Below are 17,589 nucleotides of genomic sequence, written 5' to 3'. Positions count from 1 at the left end.
TGTAGAGCTTTGGTCAGATTCCTATCTGGAGTAATGCATTCGGTTTTGGGCAGCAAAACTCAGGAGAGAGGGAATGCAGAATCTCAGGTAGTGGAACTCTCTCCCCCAAAAGACTGTAGGTTATGAGTCAATGAAATTTTCACGGCCAAGGTTGTTAGATTTTAGTTAAGGAAGGGTGGCAAAGAGAATAGATCAAAGACAGGCAAATTGTGTTAAGTCATTGGGAACCTCTCCGCTGGTTGCAGTCATACCTAGCATAAAGGAAGACATTTGTGGTTGTTAGGGGTCAATCATCTCAGTTCCAGGACATCACTGCAGGAGTTCCTCAGGGTAGTGCCCTAGGCCCAGCCATCTTCAGCTGCTTCATCAATGACCTTTCTTCCATCATAAGGTCAGAAGTGGGGATGTTTGTTGATGATTACACAATGTTCAGCACTACTCACGATTCCTCAAAATCAGAAGCAGTCCACGTCCAAATGCAGCAAGACCTGGACAATATCCAGGCTTGGGCTGATAAGTGGCAAGTAACATTCGCGCCACACAAGTGTCAGGCAATGACCATCTCCAACAAGAGAGAATCTAACCATCGCCCTTTGACATTCAATGGAATTATCACTGCTAAACCCCCCATTATGAATGGCCTAGGGGTTACCATTGACCAGATGCTGAACTGGACTAGCCATATAAATACTGTGGCTACAAGAGCAAGTTGGAGACTAGGAATTCTGTGATGAGTAACTCACCTCCTGATTTCCAAAGCTTGTCCACAATCTACAAGGCACAAGACAGGAGTGTGTTGGAATACTCCACACTTGCCTGGATGAATGCAGCTCCAACAACACTCAAGAAGCTTGACACCATCCAGGGCAAAGCTTGATTGACACCCCTTCCACAAACATTCACTCCCTCCACTGCCAACGCAAGTGGCCGCAGTGTGTACCCATCTACAAGATGCACTGCAAAAACTCACCAATGCTCCTTAGACAGCACCTTCTAAGCCCATGACCACTGCCATCTAGAGGGACATGGGTACATGGGAAAACCGCCACCTGGAAGTTCCCCTCCAAACCGCTCACCATCCTGACTTGAAAATATATCGCCCTTCCTTCACTGTCGCTGGGTCAAAATCCTGGAACTCCCTCCGTAACAGCACTGTAGGTGTACCTAGACCACAGGGACTGCAGCGGTTCAAGAAGGCGGCTCACCACCACCTTCTCAAGGGCAACTAAGGATGGGGAATAAATGCTGGCCTAGCCAGCAATGCCCACATCCCGTAAATGAATAAAATACTTTAAAAAAACTTGATTTGATTGAATGCCAAAACAGGCTACAGGGGCTGAATGGTCTTCTGTTTTTGTGAATGCTATACTTAGTTGAATAATTTAGAAAATAATAACTGATAAAGCATATCTTAACTATCACTATTTGATTGAGTGTGGACTTGCCATTGATATTTCTTTTGTGCATTGCTACGCATGTGGCACTTTGCATGGATTGAATGTTGGAAAGGTAATTGTTATCTTGCTTTTCCTTTAACGATGCAAACCCACTGACTAAGACGATAGTAATTTCAGTACAAACAATGCAAATTAAATATTCTGAGATTTAATTTCCAAGAAGATGTTATCGAACATGCTTTTTTTTGTTGTAGTCCGTGAGCCAAAACAGAATAGCCGGTGTTACTGGTTTCTAGGTTTTCTGCTAAATGTAATTTAGCTAAAATGCAATTTGAAAAGTTCATTATTGTAATGGATTTTCTTATGTTGCAGGGCCTTGTATACATCTTCAAACGACCATCTGGAAGATCTATTACAACTGTAAACCAGCATAGGTGGCAAATCTATCTTGTATTTTTATCTTCACTGTCAACATAAAGTAAAGTTGATACATTCAAGTTGCAAAATATTACTTATTTTAATTTTGCAAGATGTTTATTAGAAATATATTTCTATTTGCATATACTTTGTTGTAATTTAGAATCATATTTGTTGTATATTGAATTTCGTTACTTCTACCAATTAGAATATATCAGTAAGTGTAAGTTGAAAGGGTATATCAAACTGTCTCCTTTTTTAAAAATAAGTCTGTTATCTGTTGAAATGTTGAAAATAATGAAGTTTTGTACTTTGAATATTGCTGAAAAGAGAGATATTTTGCCACAGCTTTTCATCTTGCGCTCATCAGGACAAATGCAAGAATACAAATTTCAACAATCACAATTTATACCACAGGAGAAAAGGAGTAGCGATAGTTTGGCAAGTCAGTCCTGAATGGTTGAGGCATGCCATGGAGAAAGCAATGGAGATATAGTCTCCCAAAGCTTCCGCTAGTTCAGAAAAGTCACAAGGCTTGAACATATTCCTTTTGTTTGCAGAGAACATGCCCCTGCGTATGAATATATGTCACTTCTATCAAGCGTAAATGAGCCACATTATAATCTTGACTCATTATCTTAAATTGATTATTCGTGTAGCGTTTAACACAGGATTGTTAAGCCACATCTAACAGTAGATGTTTTGTTTTGGGTTTTGTGAGCACAGGCTAGTTGTGTAGGTTCTGTACTTCACGGGTTATGAACAACCAAAGGAACAAGTTTGATTCAATCAGCCTGTGCAGCCTATGTACCTGGCATTACACAATGCTGTCTACTGTTAGCCATTGTGCTAATAGCTGATTGACCTGATTGTGCTAATTGCTGCAGTAACAATCAATTTAAGATAATTAGTCACGCTTATAACATGGCTGATTTACACTTGTTAAAAGTGACATACATTCATATGCAGAGACCCCCTCTCTGCAAACAGAAGGAATACGTTCAAGCCTTGCACCTTTTTTGAAATACCCAGATGCATGGGGAGCCTATAATTCCTCATTTCTTTCTTCATGGCAACACCTCGACCAATCAGCCAATTTGCCAACCAATCAGCACCCCTTTTCTCCTTTAGTATAAATTGTTGTGATTGTTTGAAATTAGACATTCTTGTGTTTGTCCTGAAGAGTGCAAGTCAAAAAGCTTCCGTAACATGTCTCTTTTCAGCAATATTCAAGTTCTGCACTATGAAGTACTGTTTTGTACTTTGGTCCTGTACAAGTGCCTACCAGGAGATGTCACTGAAACATACAGTAATATTGTAGTGAGAACCAATTGATGGTGATTGTATCATGTTTTGCATAATGTAAAACTTTGTTTAAAAAAACTTGCATTGCTGATGTTCTAAAATCTGTGTTGGTAAATGAATTAATTTTTACTCTCAGAACTGAATAATGTAAAAAAATAAGCTTTAGTGTATGTATAATAAAGATTGCAGTGGTTAAATACTTAATAAACCAAAATTTTAAAAAAAACTATTTTAAAGAAGATTCATATCAACTGTTAGAAGTGTTCTCCTGCTCTCCCATCCCATTTCCCATCTCTCCTCCTCAGTCCGTCTCCAACTTTCCAATCCAGAAGTACAATTCCTGAATCGAAAGAGCTTTGGAAAATTATGAAGAATGCATCTGCATTTCAGGCATCTGTATTACTAGGCTTGGGTGGAGACCCTCAATTCCTGGAGATTTGTCTATCTTAAGCCCATTTATTTTCAACATTGTAATCATTTTTCTTTTATTCGTTCACAGGATGTGGGCTTCGCTGGCTAGGCCAGCATTTATTGCCCATCCCTAATGGCCCTTGAGAAGGTGCTGGTGAGCTGCCTTCTTGAACCGCTGCAGTCCATGTTTTGTAGGCACACCCACAGTGCTGTTACGAAGGGAGTTTTAGGACTTCGACCCAGCAACAGTGAAGAAACAGCGATATAGTTCCAAGTCAGCATGGCGTGTGGCTTGGAGGGGAACTTGCAGGTGGTGGCGTTCCCATGCACCTGCTGCCCTTCTAGGTGGTAGAGGTTGCACATCTGGTAGTTCCTATTGAAGGAGCCTTCGTGAGTTCCTGCTGTGCATCTTGCAGATGGTACACACTGTTGCTACTGTGCATTGGTGGTGGAGGGAGTGTGTGTTTATGGTGGTGGATGAGGAGTCATTCAAGCGGGCTGCTTTGTCCTACAATGGTGTTGAGCTTGAGTGTTGTTGGAGCTGCACTTATCCAGGGAAGTGGAAAGTATTCCCTCACGCACCTGATTTGTGCCTTTTAGATAGTGGACAGGCTTTGGGGAGTCACAAGATGAGTTACTCACCACAGAATTCCCAGCCTTTGACCTGCCCTTGTGGCCGCAGTATTTATACAGCTGGTTCAGTTCTGTTTCTGGTCAGTAATAACTCCCAGGATGCTGTTGGGGTTTCAGCGATTTAATGCATTGAATGTGAAAGGAAGTTGGCTACATTCTCTCTTGTTGGAAGTAGTCATTGCCTGGAACTTTTGTGGCACGAAGGCTACTTGCTGCATAGCAGCCCAAGCCTGGATGTTGCATGCAGACATGAACTGCCTCATTATCTAAGGAATTGCAAATGGAACTGAAGACTGTGATCATCGGTGAACATCATCACTCTGACCTTATGATTGGCAGAAGGTCACTAATGAAGTAGCTGAAGATAGTTGGTCCTAGGATACCATTCTTCACTTGCCTGGATGAGTGCAGCTCCAACAACACTCAAACAAAACTCAACGCCATTCAGGGCAAAGCAGCCTATTTTATTGGTACTCCATCCACCATCTTAAACCACCAATGCACAGTGGCAGCAGTCTGTGCCATCTACAAGATGCACTACAGTAACTCGTCAAAGCCCCTTCGACAGCAGTACTGATTCATCAGTTGAGAGAGAGCATCACCAGGAGGTTTCCTTGCTCATTGGCAAATCTGATGCCATGAGGCTTCATGGGTCCCAGAATCAATGCTGTGGACTCCCAGGGCTCCAGTCTCCCGACCTGCCAATGGGCCAAGACTTAACCAGGGATGATGATGGATGAGTCTGGGATGTTGACTAATAGTAATGCGTAGAGGGAAGTATCTGCACCAGACTGTTTCTTGACTCATCTGTGAGACATTTCTCCATATTGTTGCATAAATCCCCAGATGTTAGTGAGGATGATTTTGCCAGGTCAAGTGGGTTTGGTGTGTTTTGTTGTGTCTGAATCTGATGCTTGGCTTGATACCTGGTGTAGCAAGTTAATGCATTTCTCATCACTTTAATGTTTGCCTTACTTATTTTTAATACCTTGGTTTATGACTCTCACCTCCCTCTCAAATCTGTCAAATTCAATCATGCGGCCTCTATTTGCGAGGTGTACCTTTCTGTCAATTGTTAACAAATTCTGGTTCATTATTCATCATTTATTCCAATATGGCATGTTTTGGTTCTAAAACATAGCTCTAGAAATTTGACCTGAATATATTCATTGCTTTTATAACTTGAGCTGCTCTGATTCTCCTAATCTCAATAGAAGTTGAAATCTTCCATCATAACCACATTGCTTTTGCAACATGCTTTCCTGAGCATAATAAAAAAAATTGCTCAGAAAAGAGACATGCTGTTAGAGCTTTTTGTCTGCACTCATCAGGATAGATGCAAGAATGTCAAATTTTCAAAGGAGCGACAATTCATACTGTATGAGAAAAGGGTGCTGATTGGTCGGCACATCAACTCTGATTGGTTAAGGCATTGCCATAGTGAATGAACCAGGGAACAATCATCCCCTCCATGCTTTTGTTTAATTCAAAAAAGGCACAATGCCTGGACATGTTCTTTCTGCTTGCAGAGGCCTGCAGATGAATATATGTAACTTCCTGCAGAATGTAAGAAAATAATAAAATAAATCCACTACTTTATTACTGTTAATTGGCCTGTTGACAGTTTCTGCCAATCTTGCACATTTGCTGTTCCCTAACATAATTTGAATATCCTTTAAACCAGTGATGTGCAATCAGCATGCACCCCACTTCACGTGCCTTGCTTCCTCTGTGTATCACTTTCGTAATACTGGTAGGAAAAAACCTACGTGAACGGAAACCAGCAGAATCCGCCTCGTGGGCTGCACTCAGAGTCCTGATGGGCTGCAGGTTGCCCACCACTGCTTTTAAACCCTTATTCTTTTAATATGAAATTGCGTCTTCAATGTTGCTGCTCCCATGTTTTCCAATATTTCCCTATCCTTTCTAAAGATCATATAGCCTGGAATATTTAGCTTCCAGTCTGCCGGCAGGCCTCTGTACTGGCTACTACATGATGTCCTTTAAGCTGAACCTACCCTTTTAATGCACTCCATAGAAAAACCATAGAAAAGTTACAGCACAGAAGGATGCCATTCAGCCCATCTTGTCCATGCCAGCCTGAGGACACCCAGGTGCCCTTTCTAATCCCACCTTCCTGCACCCAGCCCATAGCCCTGCAGTTTACAGCACTTTAGGTGCAGATCCAGGTACTTTTTAAAAGAGTTTAAATTTTCTGCCTCTACCACCAACTTGGGCAGCGAATTCCAGACACCCATTAGCCTCTGCGTAAAAAAGTTCTTCCTCATGTCCCCCCTACACCTTCTGCCACTTATCTTGAATCTATGTCCCCTGGTTCTAGAATTCTCCACCAAGGGAAACAATTTTATCCTGTCCACGCTATCTATTCCCCTCATAATTTTGTATACCTCAAGTCACCTTTCAGCCTCCTTCTAAGGAAAATAACCCCAACTTATCCAATCTCTCCCCGTAGCTACACTTTTCTAACCCTGGCAACATTCTTGTAAACCTCCTCTACAATCTCTCCAGAGCTATTCCGTCCTTCCTGTAATGTGATGACCAGAACTGCACACAATACTCCAGTTGTGGCCTCACCACTGTTTTATACAATTCCAACATTATATCCTTACTTTTATATTCTATACCTCTGCCAATGAAGGAGAGCATTCCATATGCCTTTACAACGTTGTCTACTTGAACTGCTGCCTTCAGGGACCTGTGTACTTGTATGCCAAGATCTCTCACTTCATCTACCCCTCCTTAGTATATTCCCATTTATTATGTAATCCTGGTAACTGTTTGACCTCCCTAAATGTATGACTTCACACTTCTCTATGCTAAAATCCATCAGTCACTTTACCGCCCACTCCATCAACCCATCTATATTGTTTTGGAGATTATGGCTATCTTCTACACTATCCACTACTCGGCCAATCTTTGTGTCATCTGCAAATTTCCCAATCGTGCCCCCCACGTTCACGTCCAAATCGTTAATATATAACACAAACAGCAAGGGTCCCAACACTGAGCCCTGTGGAACACCACTTGAGACAACTTTCCATTCGCAAGGGCATCCATCGACCATTACCCTTTGTCTCCTGTTACAAAGCCAACTTTTTATCCAGTTTGCCACATTACCCTGAATCCCATGGGCTTTTACTTTCCTGGCCAATCTGCCATGTGGAACCTTGTCAAATGCCTTGCTAAAATCCATGTACACAACATCCACTGCACTACCTTCATCAACCCTTCTTGTCACTTTCTCAAAGAATTCAATCAAATTTGTGAGGCAAGACCTTCCTTTAACAAATCCATGCTGACCATCCCTGACTAGTCCATGCCTTTCCACATGACAGTTAATCCTATCTCTCAGGATTGATTCTACTAACTTGCTCACCACCGATGTAAGACTAACTGGCCTATAATTGTTTGGCATTTCCTTTGATCCCTTTTTAAACAATGGAACTACGTTTGCATTTCTCCGGTACCTCCCCTGTATCTAGTGAAGATTGGAAAATCATCCTCAGAGCATCTGCTATCTCCTCCCTGACTTCCTTCAGCAGCCTCAGAAGCAATCCATCTGACCCTGGTAACTTATTAACTTTCAAGGATTTCAACCCTTCGAGTATTTCCTCTCTCTTTATGACTATCCCGTCCAATATCTCGCAGTGTTCTTCCTGGACTACTATATCTACATCCTCCCTTTCCTTTGTAAACGTGGAGACAAAATATTAATTCAAAACGCTTCCAACAGCCTCTGCATCTACACACAAGTTTCCATCTTCATCTCTGATAGGTCCCACTTTTTCCTTAACTAACCTTTTAGCATTAATGTATTGGTAAAACATCTTTGGGTTATCTTTAACTTTACTTGCTAATCTTTTTTTTCATGCCCTCTCTTTGATTTCCTTATTTCATTTTCGTTTTATTGCTCATGCTACTTGCATTTGTGTACTGGAAAAATTAAAAATTGCCCTTTGAAGACGAACACCAAGCATTGTAGGGACCCTAAAGTCAGATTTTAATTTAAAAATTTATCCATAGGCCACAGACGATTGTGATTTCTGTTTTCAGTCAGAGTAACTATTAGGGAATCATATCAAACACAAAAACACGGAGGCTCATCTGTAAATATCGACTAAGATAAACTGCCACAAGACTATTGGGATCAATGACCCAGGCAGAGCTATAAGTAGGAGGAGAAAGCACGGAAGGGAATATACAACACTGCTGCAGTGATGGATGTAGGACGGTGGAGCTACGTCAGAAATAAGGAGTATTTACTGCTTATATAGACCTTTGCATTTGCACAGTTAATCAATGATTTGTCTGCATGCTCCCTGGCGCTGATCAGTGCTGGGGGCGGGCCGAGCTGGCTTGATTGACTGGCGATGGGGCTGGCCCGGGGTGGGGTGATTGACAGGCGATCCGGGGCGGAGTGAGGAGCGCTCTGCCGGCCGGGTTCATAGCGAGCTCAGCGCACCCGCGGGGGAGCAGGAGGTCGCCGCTTCCTTTCACCCATCACACATCTCCCCTCCACCCCCCCCTCCTCCTCCTCCCCCCCACCCTCCATCCTCCCCATCCTTCTCTCTCTCTCTCTCTCTCTCTCCCTCTCTCTCATCTCGCCCGAGAATGGATTGTTAGTGCAAAGTGCCATGGATGAAGAATGATGGAATTGCTCCACTCCATCCTGCTGGTCCTGTCGCTTCTCCACACCCGTCTGATCGCGAGCGCCGACAGGAAATTCGGTGAGTTTGCTGGCGTTGTTTTGATTCAATTAAATTGTACAAGTAATAATCCGCTCTGGAGATCACAAGAGCTCTCTTTATTTACCCCCCCCCCCCCCCCCTCGTTCAGTGCTGGTGCATCAGGTGGCGCACCCAGCCGCCGAGATTTTCTTATCTGGGCTACTTAGATGCGACAGAATTGCAAGGCTGCAAAAAAAAAGGCAAGTCGTTTGATAAACATGCGATAGATTCCCACGAATAACGGGATTTAGCGACAGGGCGATAGGGGGGGGGGGGGGGGGTTGGTTTTCAACACCTATCTTTCCAGTCGTAATGGGTGTATCGTGAACCACCAGGTGTTGGCTGAAGACACTTGTCCCTGTTTGGCGAAGGGCGCGGGAGGCCAGCTGCTTGACCAGCTGTGCATGTTGACATTTAGACTGATGGTTGTCCAGGACCAGTCACCCCGGTAACCGCCTTCAACTTTCGCCTTGGGAAGGCGGAAAGCCTCTTTCCCTCCCTCCCTCCCTCCCGAGTTGCCTGTTCGTCCAAATCATTAGAAATGCTTCCCGCGGTCCAGTTTATTAAATGCTCCGTGGGTTCGGCTGCGTGTTTGTGGTTTCCTTTCACACTCGACGCCTCCTGGTACCCAGCTCCACACGCTGCTTGGCTTTACGTGGAGTGAGTGAGACAGGGTTATTTTAACCGGGGGTTTTTTTTGTTGTTGTTTAAGTTGTAGCCAGTCGTGCCAGATTGAACGTGGGAGCTGCGTTTAACGTTGATGATTTCCCATAGATTTTATACCGGTTGTCTAACCACAGTGTAGCCAGAGCCGAATAAGGTAACCGGGGAGCTCCCGTCCCACACCCGAATGTATGAAGTCCCGATGAAAAAGGGAGAAATCCGACTGATCGCGGTTTGCTTTCTGTTGCTTTACTGAGGGCAAAATGTTTGGGTTTCATAACGGCTTTGGTACGCAAACACAAGGGCAGGACAAGGACGTGGATGCGGATCACTGTTTTATTTCAAATGCTAATTTTCTCCAGTGTAATAACGGAATAAAGATACCTGAACTCAAGGTCCTGAGGTGGATTCGGCACATCTCACGATCCACAGAGGCTTAGTGGGAAACAAGCGTTAGGCAAACAGCAACATAGGATATTATCTTCCCACAGATTGGGAACATGTGGGTCTCAATAGGTTAAAATGTGCTGTATTAAAGCTCTAATGTGTGCTGGGGATATTGGGACAAGGCAAATAAACTTTCAGTCAGCAGAGATTTGTTTAAAGGAACGTTTGTTGACACAATTAAAAGCACATACCAAATTGTGTTCACATTTTAGTGTTGTTGATGACTCGAAAATTCTTTGCTAACACAGTAAGTGTGTTTATATATAAGACAGATATTGAAGTTCACCTCCATTATGTTTTCTTCACTTTTTTTTAAAACATATTTTGTTTTTAGAATGGTTAAGTTAAACTGAATGCATTAATTTGACATTTAATAACACAATACCCAAGAAACAGGATATTAGTTCCTTGGTTGTACAGAGCTTGAGTATTGCAGAAAAAGGAGACATACTGTTGAAGCTTTTCATCTTGCACTCATCAGGACAGGTGCAAGAATACCAATTATGAAGAGAACAACAATTTATACTGCATAAGAAAAGAGTGCTGATTAGTTGGTAAGTGAACTCTGGTAGAGGCATTGCCACGGGGAATGCATCAGGGAACAGTTAACTGCTAAGCTTTTGTTGACATTCCAACCAAGCAGGTGGACTCTGATTGGTCAACCAGAACACTTACTAAACAATCCTGATTGTGCTAAGAATTACACTGACAACCAATTAAAGATTATCAGTCAGGCTCGCACTGTGGCTTACTTACGTGGGGTCCGGTCCTTTGCAGACAGAAGGAGATTGTCTACGCCCTTTTCAACTAAACAAAAGCTTTGGGGACAGCCATTTTCTGGTTCATTCACCAGGGCAATGCCTTGACCAATCAGAGCCGACCTGCCTGGTTTGAATTTGAACAAAAGCTTGGCAGTTAGCTGTGCCCTGGTGTATTCTCCAAGGCAGCACCTCTACCAATCAGAGTCTACTTGCAACCAATCACCACTCTCTTCTCATGCAGTATAAATTGTTTTTCCCTTTACAATTGGTATTCTTGCATCTGTTCTGATGAGTGCAAGACAAAAATCTTCAACAGCACATCTCTTTTTTCAGCAATAAACAGAATATTGTTATATCAGCGAAGGAGCTGGGAATAAAAAAAACTAAGGTTGGACTGTGAAGATTCATTTGGAAATACTCTGAGTGAAAATAAGATGGAGAAGTAAACAAGAATCATTTATAAGACTTTTGATGTGAAACCTTGCCTAAGAGAACTAATGCATTCAAGAGCACGAAAGGAACTGACAGCATTGGTTTTGGCAAATTAGTTCATGGTTGGAACAGTTCAAATACTGGGGGACAAAAGTTATGAGTAAGAGGGGAATTGGAACTTTTCACTCAAATTTAGATAATAGAGTGATGAAATAAGTTTCCAGAGAAGGCCATTGAAGTTTAGTAGGTTCAGTCAATGGTCATGTTTTTCTGAGACAGAAGATATTGGAGAATGCACCAGGTAGGCAAAATTGATTCACAAAAAAATAAGAGACTGACATTCTGGGTCTGACAGCCTTTTACGGTTCTTTCAAAATTTTTGTTTCGCACAATGCTTATGATAATTGGGAAAATGGTGAATTGGAGCACAAATAATGGAGGCTCTGGGTCACATTTCTTTACCTCTTAGGGTCCATGTAGTGGTTTGTTAATATTTTTAACACTGTGTCTCCTGCCAACGCAAGATGGCCACCAATACCCGGCGACATTTGCAGGCAACACAGTGCCGGTTGGATCTTATTTGGATTCTGAAGCTGTTCGTCCAGTTCCTGAGCCCTGCGGCAGATGGGGCGCAGCCTCCCCTCTGTTTCCAGGGATTGGGATGGGGAGAAAGGGGAGGCTTCTGATCCACCTGGTGACAGCCGCAATTACGGATTGCAACCTCCATAACCTGCATTTGCAGCCCCAGGGCTTCTTCCCGGTGACGGGCCCGGGTTAAGTGGAAGAAGCTCTGGAATGGGAGATTCAGAAACTGCTTTGAATATTGAATATTCACCCTTGAATATTGAAATTCTGCCCTCCCTAGAGTGCAAGAGATTCAGTGGTGGGTCAAAAATAACAGACAGGAATCATTTCCTGTTACACCACTCTGTGTGTTATTGTTGCAGAATTCCTGCTCACTGGTCTCTTGTGCAATTGCCACCAGTTTCGTGTTGCCTTTTATGAGCTACATTAAAAGCATTTTATGAGTCGAACACCACCTTGTTGTTCTGACACGGGAATTATATTGGGAATTGAGCCAGTATCATTAATAAAACCTACAAGAGGTCTGCCAGTTTTTACTAAAGGTCTTGCATGCAGAACAAGTCTTGTAAATGCTACACTTAATTCATGTAACATTGTCCCTTCACACGCAATTAATAAAACCCAATTGATTAAAAAAAATGCATGCCTCCAACTTAAATTGTGTATCACCACTGGAGACCCGCCAATGTGTACCTGCAGATGAGGCCATTTTTTTTTTGCTGCAATACTATATAAGATTCTAGGCCTGGGAGAAAATGTCAGTCTCCTATAGAAATGTTCTTAACTGCTGTACTTCAGAGTTTGCTTAATAATACAGTATTTTTGCATTTATAATGATAACAACAGGGACTTAGAGCATAGGTCAGTGATTCCACATGAGGTATCACCTGGCAGTGTGCCCACAGGTTCCGCCTCAAACAAACCAAAGGAGGTTGCATCTGTAACTTTTGGTTGTAGATTGTGTTAAATAAGATCTACAGAATGGGGTTGATTTTATCTTGCGCAGGCTTCTCCAAACTTTTCACTTGGCTGGGGGGTGGGGGGGGGGCCACATTTCCATTTTCTTCTCACTCAAGAGGCCAATGAGCAAATTTCAGAGAGACAAGGTTTGGCACACCGTCAAACGTGAATTTCAAAATAAAGTTAAGGTGTGAAGAAAAGAAACAACTTGCTGAGCAAAAATAAAGCAATGTTAAAGCAATAGATTGATAATTAAAGAGTAATTAATAAAGATCACCATTAGAGTGTGAGAGGGACACAGCCTGTTTGGCCCATTCCCAATCTCTTGATGCTCACTCAGCTTCCGACACCATGTGGGAGTGGTTGTGATTGTGTGTTGGTGCGTAAGGGTGAGTGGGAATCCTGAGATCGCAAGTGAGCCAGACGAACACACACACACTCCCCACACTCATTCACTCACTCCCCCACACTCACACACACGGACTCAATCTCTCTCTCTCTCTTTCTTCCCCGCACCCCTGGGCAGTGAGTCTTTTCGTCCTCTCCACGTATCCCCACCCTCCAGCTCACACCATCGCATCCAGCCTCTTCCGGCCCGGAGCATGTCTTTCCTCCCCCTATCCGGCCTAGCCCGGAAAAAATCTCTCCTTCCCTCACTGGCCCAGCCCAGCATGGAGTGAGTCTCTCCTTCCCTCACCTGGACTGGCCCAGCCCAGCAGCGAGTCTATCCTTCCCCTACCTGGCGCAAAGCAGTCTCTCTCTCTCACTCTCTCTCCCCAATACCTCAATTTTGGGACCCCAGTTGCTGCCACCAGTATTGCTGTTCCTCCAATCACAGACTGCTTCTGTCCCACGTTTGCTGCTGATAGGCTCATTCAGCAGCAAGCGTGGGAGAAGAACAGCCTGTGATTGGAGAAACAGTTTATTTAAGAACCTTCCACTGCACTTACCGACATTTTGAAAACTACCTCTGTGGTGGGTGGGGTGGGGGGGGGCACATTTGGGGGCTTGGCCTGCAGGTTGGACTTTGGACAAGCCTGATCGTGCTGAAATGGGCATTAAAGGGGTGACAACAGCCTCACAATGGGGCTGGTAGACTTACTGCCTCATTAATGCTGACAGTTGGCTCACTGTCACTTTCAGAGGAGCCAATCTCTCGACAGTCAGGCAATAGGCTCCTTTTTATTATGTCTTTTGGCCTCAAGGTGTCTTGAGCTGTGTCGTGCACTCCCCGACCAACCAATTTCAGAGCTGGAAAGGACCTGAAAGGTAAGTTTTAAAATATTTTTCTGGGGCCAGGAGGAGCAACCTGGGTTGTTGCCAGCCCATTCTTCCCCCGATCGTGATAACCCCTTTCCCTATCAGACTTACCTGGTACGTCCAATATTGAGCTGGCCTGAATATGGAGAGCTTGCATCGAGATGCCCATTTGGTTCCTGCAGCCTAAGCGAAGCTCTGATCTCAAAATGGCTCTGACCTCTGCCTCGGGAAGGGTTGAACTGATGCTCTCTCTGCTAATCAACCACCCATAAGTTAAAATCGACCCCAATGTATGTGTCCAGAACAAGGGAGCATCATCTTAAAATTAAAGCAATGCTGTTCTGGGGTGACTCCAGAAAGCTACTTGGAAATGTATCGTCGTTCCTTCACTGTCGCTGGGTCAAAATCCTGGAACTCCCTCCCTAACAGCACTGTAGGTGTACCTACACCACATGGACTGCAGCGGTTCAAGAAGGTAGCTCACCACCACCTTCTCAAGGGCATCCAGGGATGGGCAATAAATGCTGGCCCAGCCAGCAAAGCCCAAATTCTGTGAATGAATAAAACAAAAATTTGCAACATTCTCTTTTCTTTACAGTATTGACTTCACTTAGAAAGTAGACTATTGCCTGTAAAGCACTTTAGGACATCCTGAGATTGTGAAATGCACTATATATATATATATATATATATATATATATATATATACATACAAGTTCTTTCTTTCTAGCCATTTGGGAAAATGGTTAGCAGCAGCTGTTCTTCCTGAGAAGGAGGTGAATGTATTGAAATGAAAGGAACTCCAGGGCCAATAATAGCGATCTTAGTTTATTTAAGCAGCGTGAGAGGAGGTTTAGATTGTGTATGATCAATTGCTGAAGATCTGGCCTGTGCTTCTCATTTCAGTGAAAATCACTGGGGACCTGTTCTTTTTTATATTTCATTTGGCATAGGTTCCTTCCAAGCTCTTGAGAAATGATTATACTGACATTTCAGAAAACATGATGTCAAATTGTACCCAGGAGTTAATCAAAGCAGATCTTAAAAAAAGGACAGAAACGCTGATCAAAGCTGTATTTCTTTATACTCCGTCTTTCAATTTCCAGAAGTGCTGGTTATGGCCCACTGTGTTTACATTGGAATATAGATCCCATAGGAAATCCAGTGGTACACAGAATTCGGGTTATATTTGCTGAATATCTAGTCTGCCTTTAGTTTCTTGGTTACATGTGTTATACTCTGGAAAACCAGTTGGTGAAGGTTAGGACTGGAGCTAATCTATGTTCAGTCTTGCATTTACTTAGAGTTAACTATTACAAGCATATACCTCGTAACTCAACCATACCACAGTTTCAATAAGTGTCTCTTTGTACTCTTTTGATCAAACTGAAAATAGATAAACACATTAACTAATTAACATCCCTTAAAGGGGGACTGTAACTAAAACAAACACTACAAAGGAAACTTATCAAATTTTAATAACGTTCCCAGGGCTGATGAGGCACTCCAGCCCCTGCAGCGGAAAGCCTCAAGCATACCAGTGTTCACCACGTGCTCCATCTCCAAGCACAACTGGGCGTGGACGTAACTGCAGAAGAGGGGAAGGCAGTCAGGTCAAATAGCCCCCACCCTCAGCTGCCTGCTGCTTGGACCTGTTTATGGTCACCTTGGCCAGATTCTGGAACAGACTAATGAGAAAGTCCTCCGATCTGTCCCTGCTCCTCTTCTCATCGGGTGGTCGGAGATCAGGAGCGTGGGGCTGAAGTGCAAACAAAATTTGAGGAGCAGCCCCTCAAATAGTGTAAAAGGGACTGCAACCTATGCGTCTCTTTATATGTGCTTGAGTGAAACCCCAGTTGATGCCCACGACCTGCATATACTAATATCATACAATTAGCAGCATGCATGCCTCTTTGATTTTAAATTCATGTTTCCAGATTAACAGGATAACCAACTATAAAGATGGCTGTTGGGAGCTAAAGGTACGTATATCAGAACCATGGCTTGTGACAACTATTCAAACCCTGATGAAAGCTAAGCATAGTTACATACATCCATAAAGTGGCAGATATCATTTTGAATTGCTACAAAGCGTTTCAAAGAACACACTTTGATCAATTGCTGGAACTTCAATTTGTGACCTGCTGAAGGTGTGTAAAATATTTGCTGTATATCGAATAACCTTAGCATGCAAAGGAAACCACAGGTGTGAGTTAATGGAACATATATGAATGGCAAAGAAACAAAGCAATTGGAATTTCAACAGCTTGCTCTGGGCTAATAATCTAACATTATCTAAAATGTGTATACTGATATATAGCCAACTGATGGAAAGTCACTTCAGTGCAACGATTAATTTAGAAGAAGTGGCATGCTCTCTTTCAGTAATGTGTGTCATTCTAATGTGACATTGTTCATGATGGTACCCAGTAAATATTGTCCATAGCATAAAAGCAAAATACTGTGGATGCTGGCAATCTGAAATAAAAACAGAAACCGCTGGAAAAACTCAGCAGGTTTGGCAGCATCTGTGGAGAGAGAAACAGAGTTAACATTTCAAGTCCAATGTGACTTGAAAAGTTCTGAAGAGTCATATTGAACTCAAAAATTGAACTCTGTTTCTCTCTCCACAGTTGCTGCCAGACCTGCTGAGTTTTTCCAGCATTTTCTTGTTTTATGGTTCATAGCATGTTTATCTTAAGATATATAGGGTGACAATATAATAAAGTAAACATGAACAGTGCTTCAATAACCAGTCACTGGTGTACATTACTGCACAGTGCTGCCTTGATGGACAAAGGGTCTTTTCCCATCCTATATGCAGATTACACAGAACATGTAAGATTAAAAAAACATTTTATATTTAATTTACTGAACATAAATATATATACATTTAGAAGTAAATATGAGCATTGTCATGGCATGTTATTTCTTTAGAAATATTAATAGTCTTTTGCTCTATACCAGTTATTCCCTTTTGTAACTTTAGAACTAATTGTCACTGCATGGCCATCAGAGGAAGATTATAACTCTGGAGTCCTTGATTCAGCAGCACAGTTAAATATACGTTACATCAACAGATACATGAATTTCTGTTTGGGATTAGTGGACAAGCCAGTAGCATTGACTGTGTTCTGCACATCAGGAATAAGGATTTATTCATCTGTTATGATCCGGTTAGGGACTAGTAACTTTTTGCTTAAAGTAAACAAAGTTTGAAATACCAGATAATTACTAAGAGAATAAAGCCATAAGATTCCATGGCTTTAAACAAACAAAATAAACTTTATTATACAAAGTCAGAAAAGTAAAACAATTTACAATATGTATCTTATACTCTAACATTAGAATGAAGTAAATATGAATTAACAGGCAAACTGTGGTCAGATACACCATACAGCACAATAAATTGCAGACGTGACCAAAATAGATCCCATGGATTTCTCAGCAACCCACCCAGGCGTCAGTGTCCACAGTGAGTTACACAATCTCGTTAAAACTGTGTCTCTCTCACAAGTGATTTCAAGTCTTCACTTTCAAAGATCTTCACTCTGAATTCCCTCAAAAGAT

The 17,589-nt window shown here is 42.5% G+C and overlaps 2 protein-coding genes across 3 annotated transcripts in view; both read left to right on the top strand.

Annotated features, from left to right (window-relative positions):
• ncapg2 (non-SMC condensin II complex, subunit G2) overlaps nucleotides 1–3,345 on the top strand; it is a 132,501-nt gene extending 129,156 nt beyond the window's left edge. The window contains exon 27 of the mRNA XM_078537223.1: nucleotides 1,770–3,345. Within this exon, the coding sequence (XP_078393349.1) occupies nucleotides 1,770–1,821 (52 nt within the window). The 3' untranslated portion in view covers nucleotides 1,822–3,345. The remainder of the gene's footprint in view (nucleotides 1–1,769) is intronic.
• A 5,229-nt stretch (nucleotides 3,346–8,574) lies between these two features.
• The window catches only part of ptprn2 (protein tyrosine phosphatase receptor type N2), a 1,029,555-nt gene continuing 1,020,540 nt past the window's right edge, over nucleotides 8,575–17,589 (top strand). For both annotated transcript variants that reach the window (XM_078537232.1, XM_078537231.1), the window contains exon 1: nucleotides 8,575–8,911. In XM_078537232.1, the coding sequence (XP_078393358.1) occupies nucleotides 8,830–8,911 (82 nt within the window). In that variant the 5' untranslated portion in view covers nucleotides 8,575–8,829. The remainder of the gene's footprint in view (nucleotides 8,912–17,589) is intronic.

Source organism: Cetorhinus maximus, chromosome 3 (assembly GCF_964194155.1).
Source record: "Cetorhinus maximus chromosome 3, sCetMax3.hap1.1, whole genome shotgun sequence".
NCBI lineage: Eukaryota > Metazoa > Chordata > Chondrichthyes > Lamniformes > Cetorhinidae > Cetorhinus > Cetorhinus maximus.
This window is presented reverse-complemented; position numbering and strand designations above follow the sequence as displayed.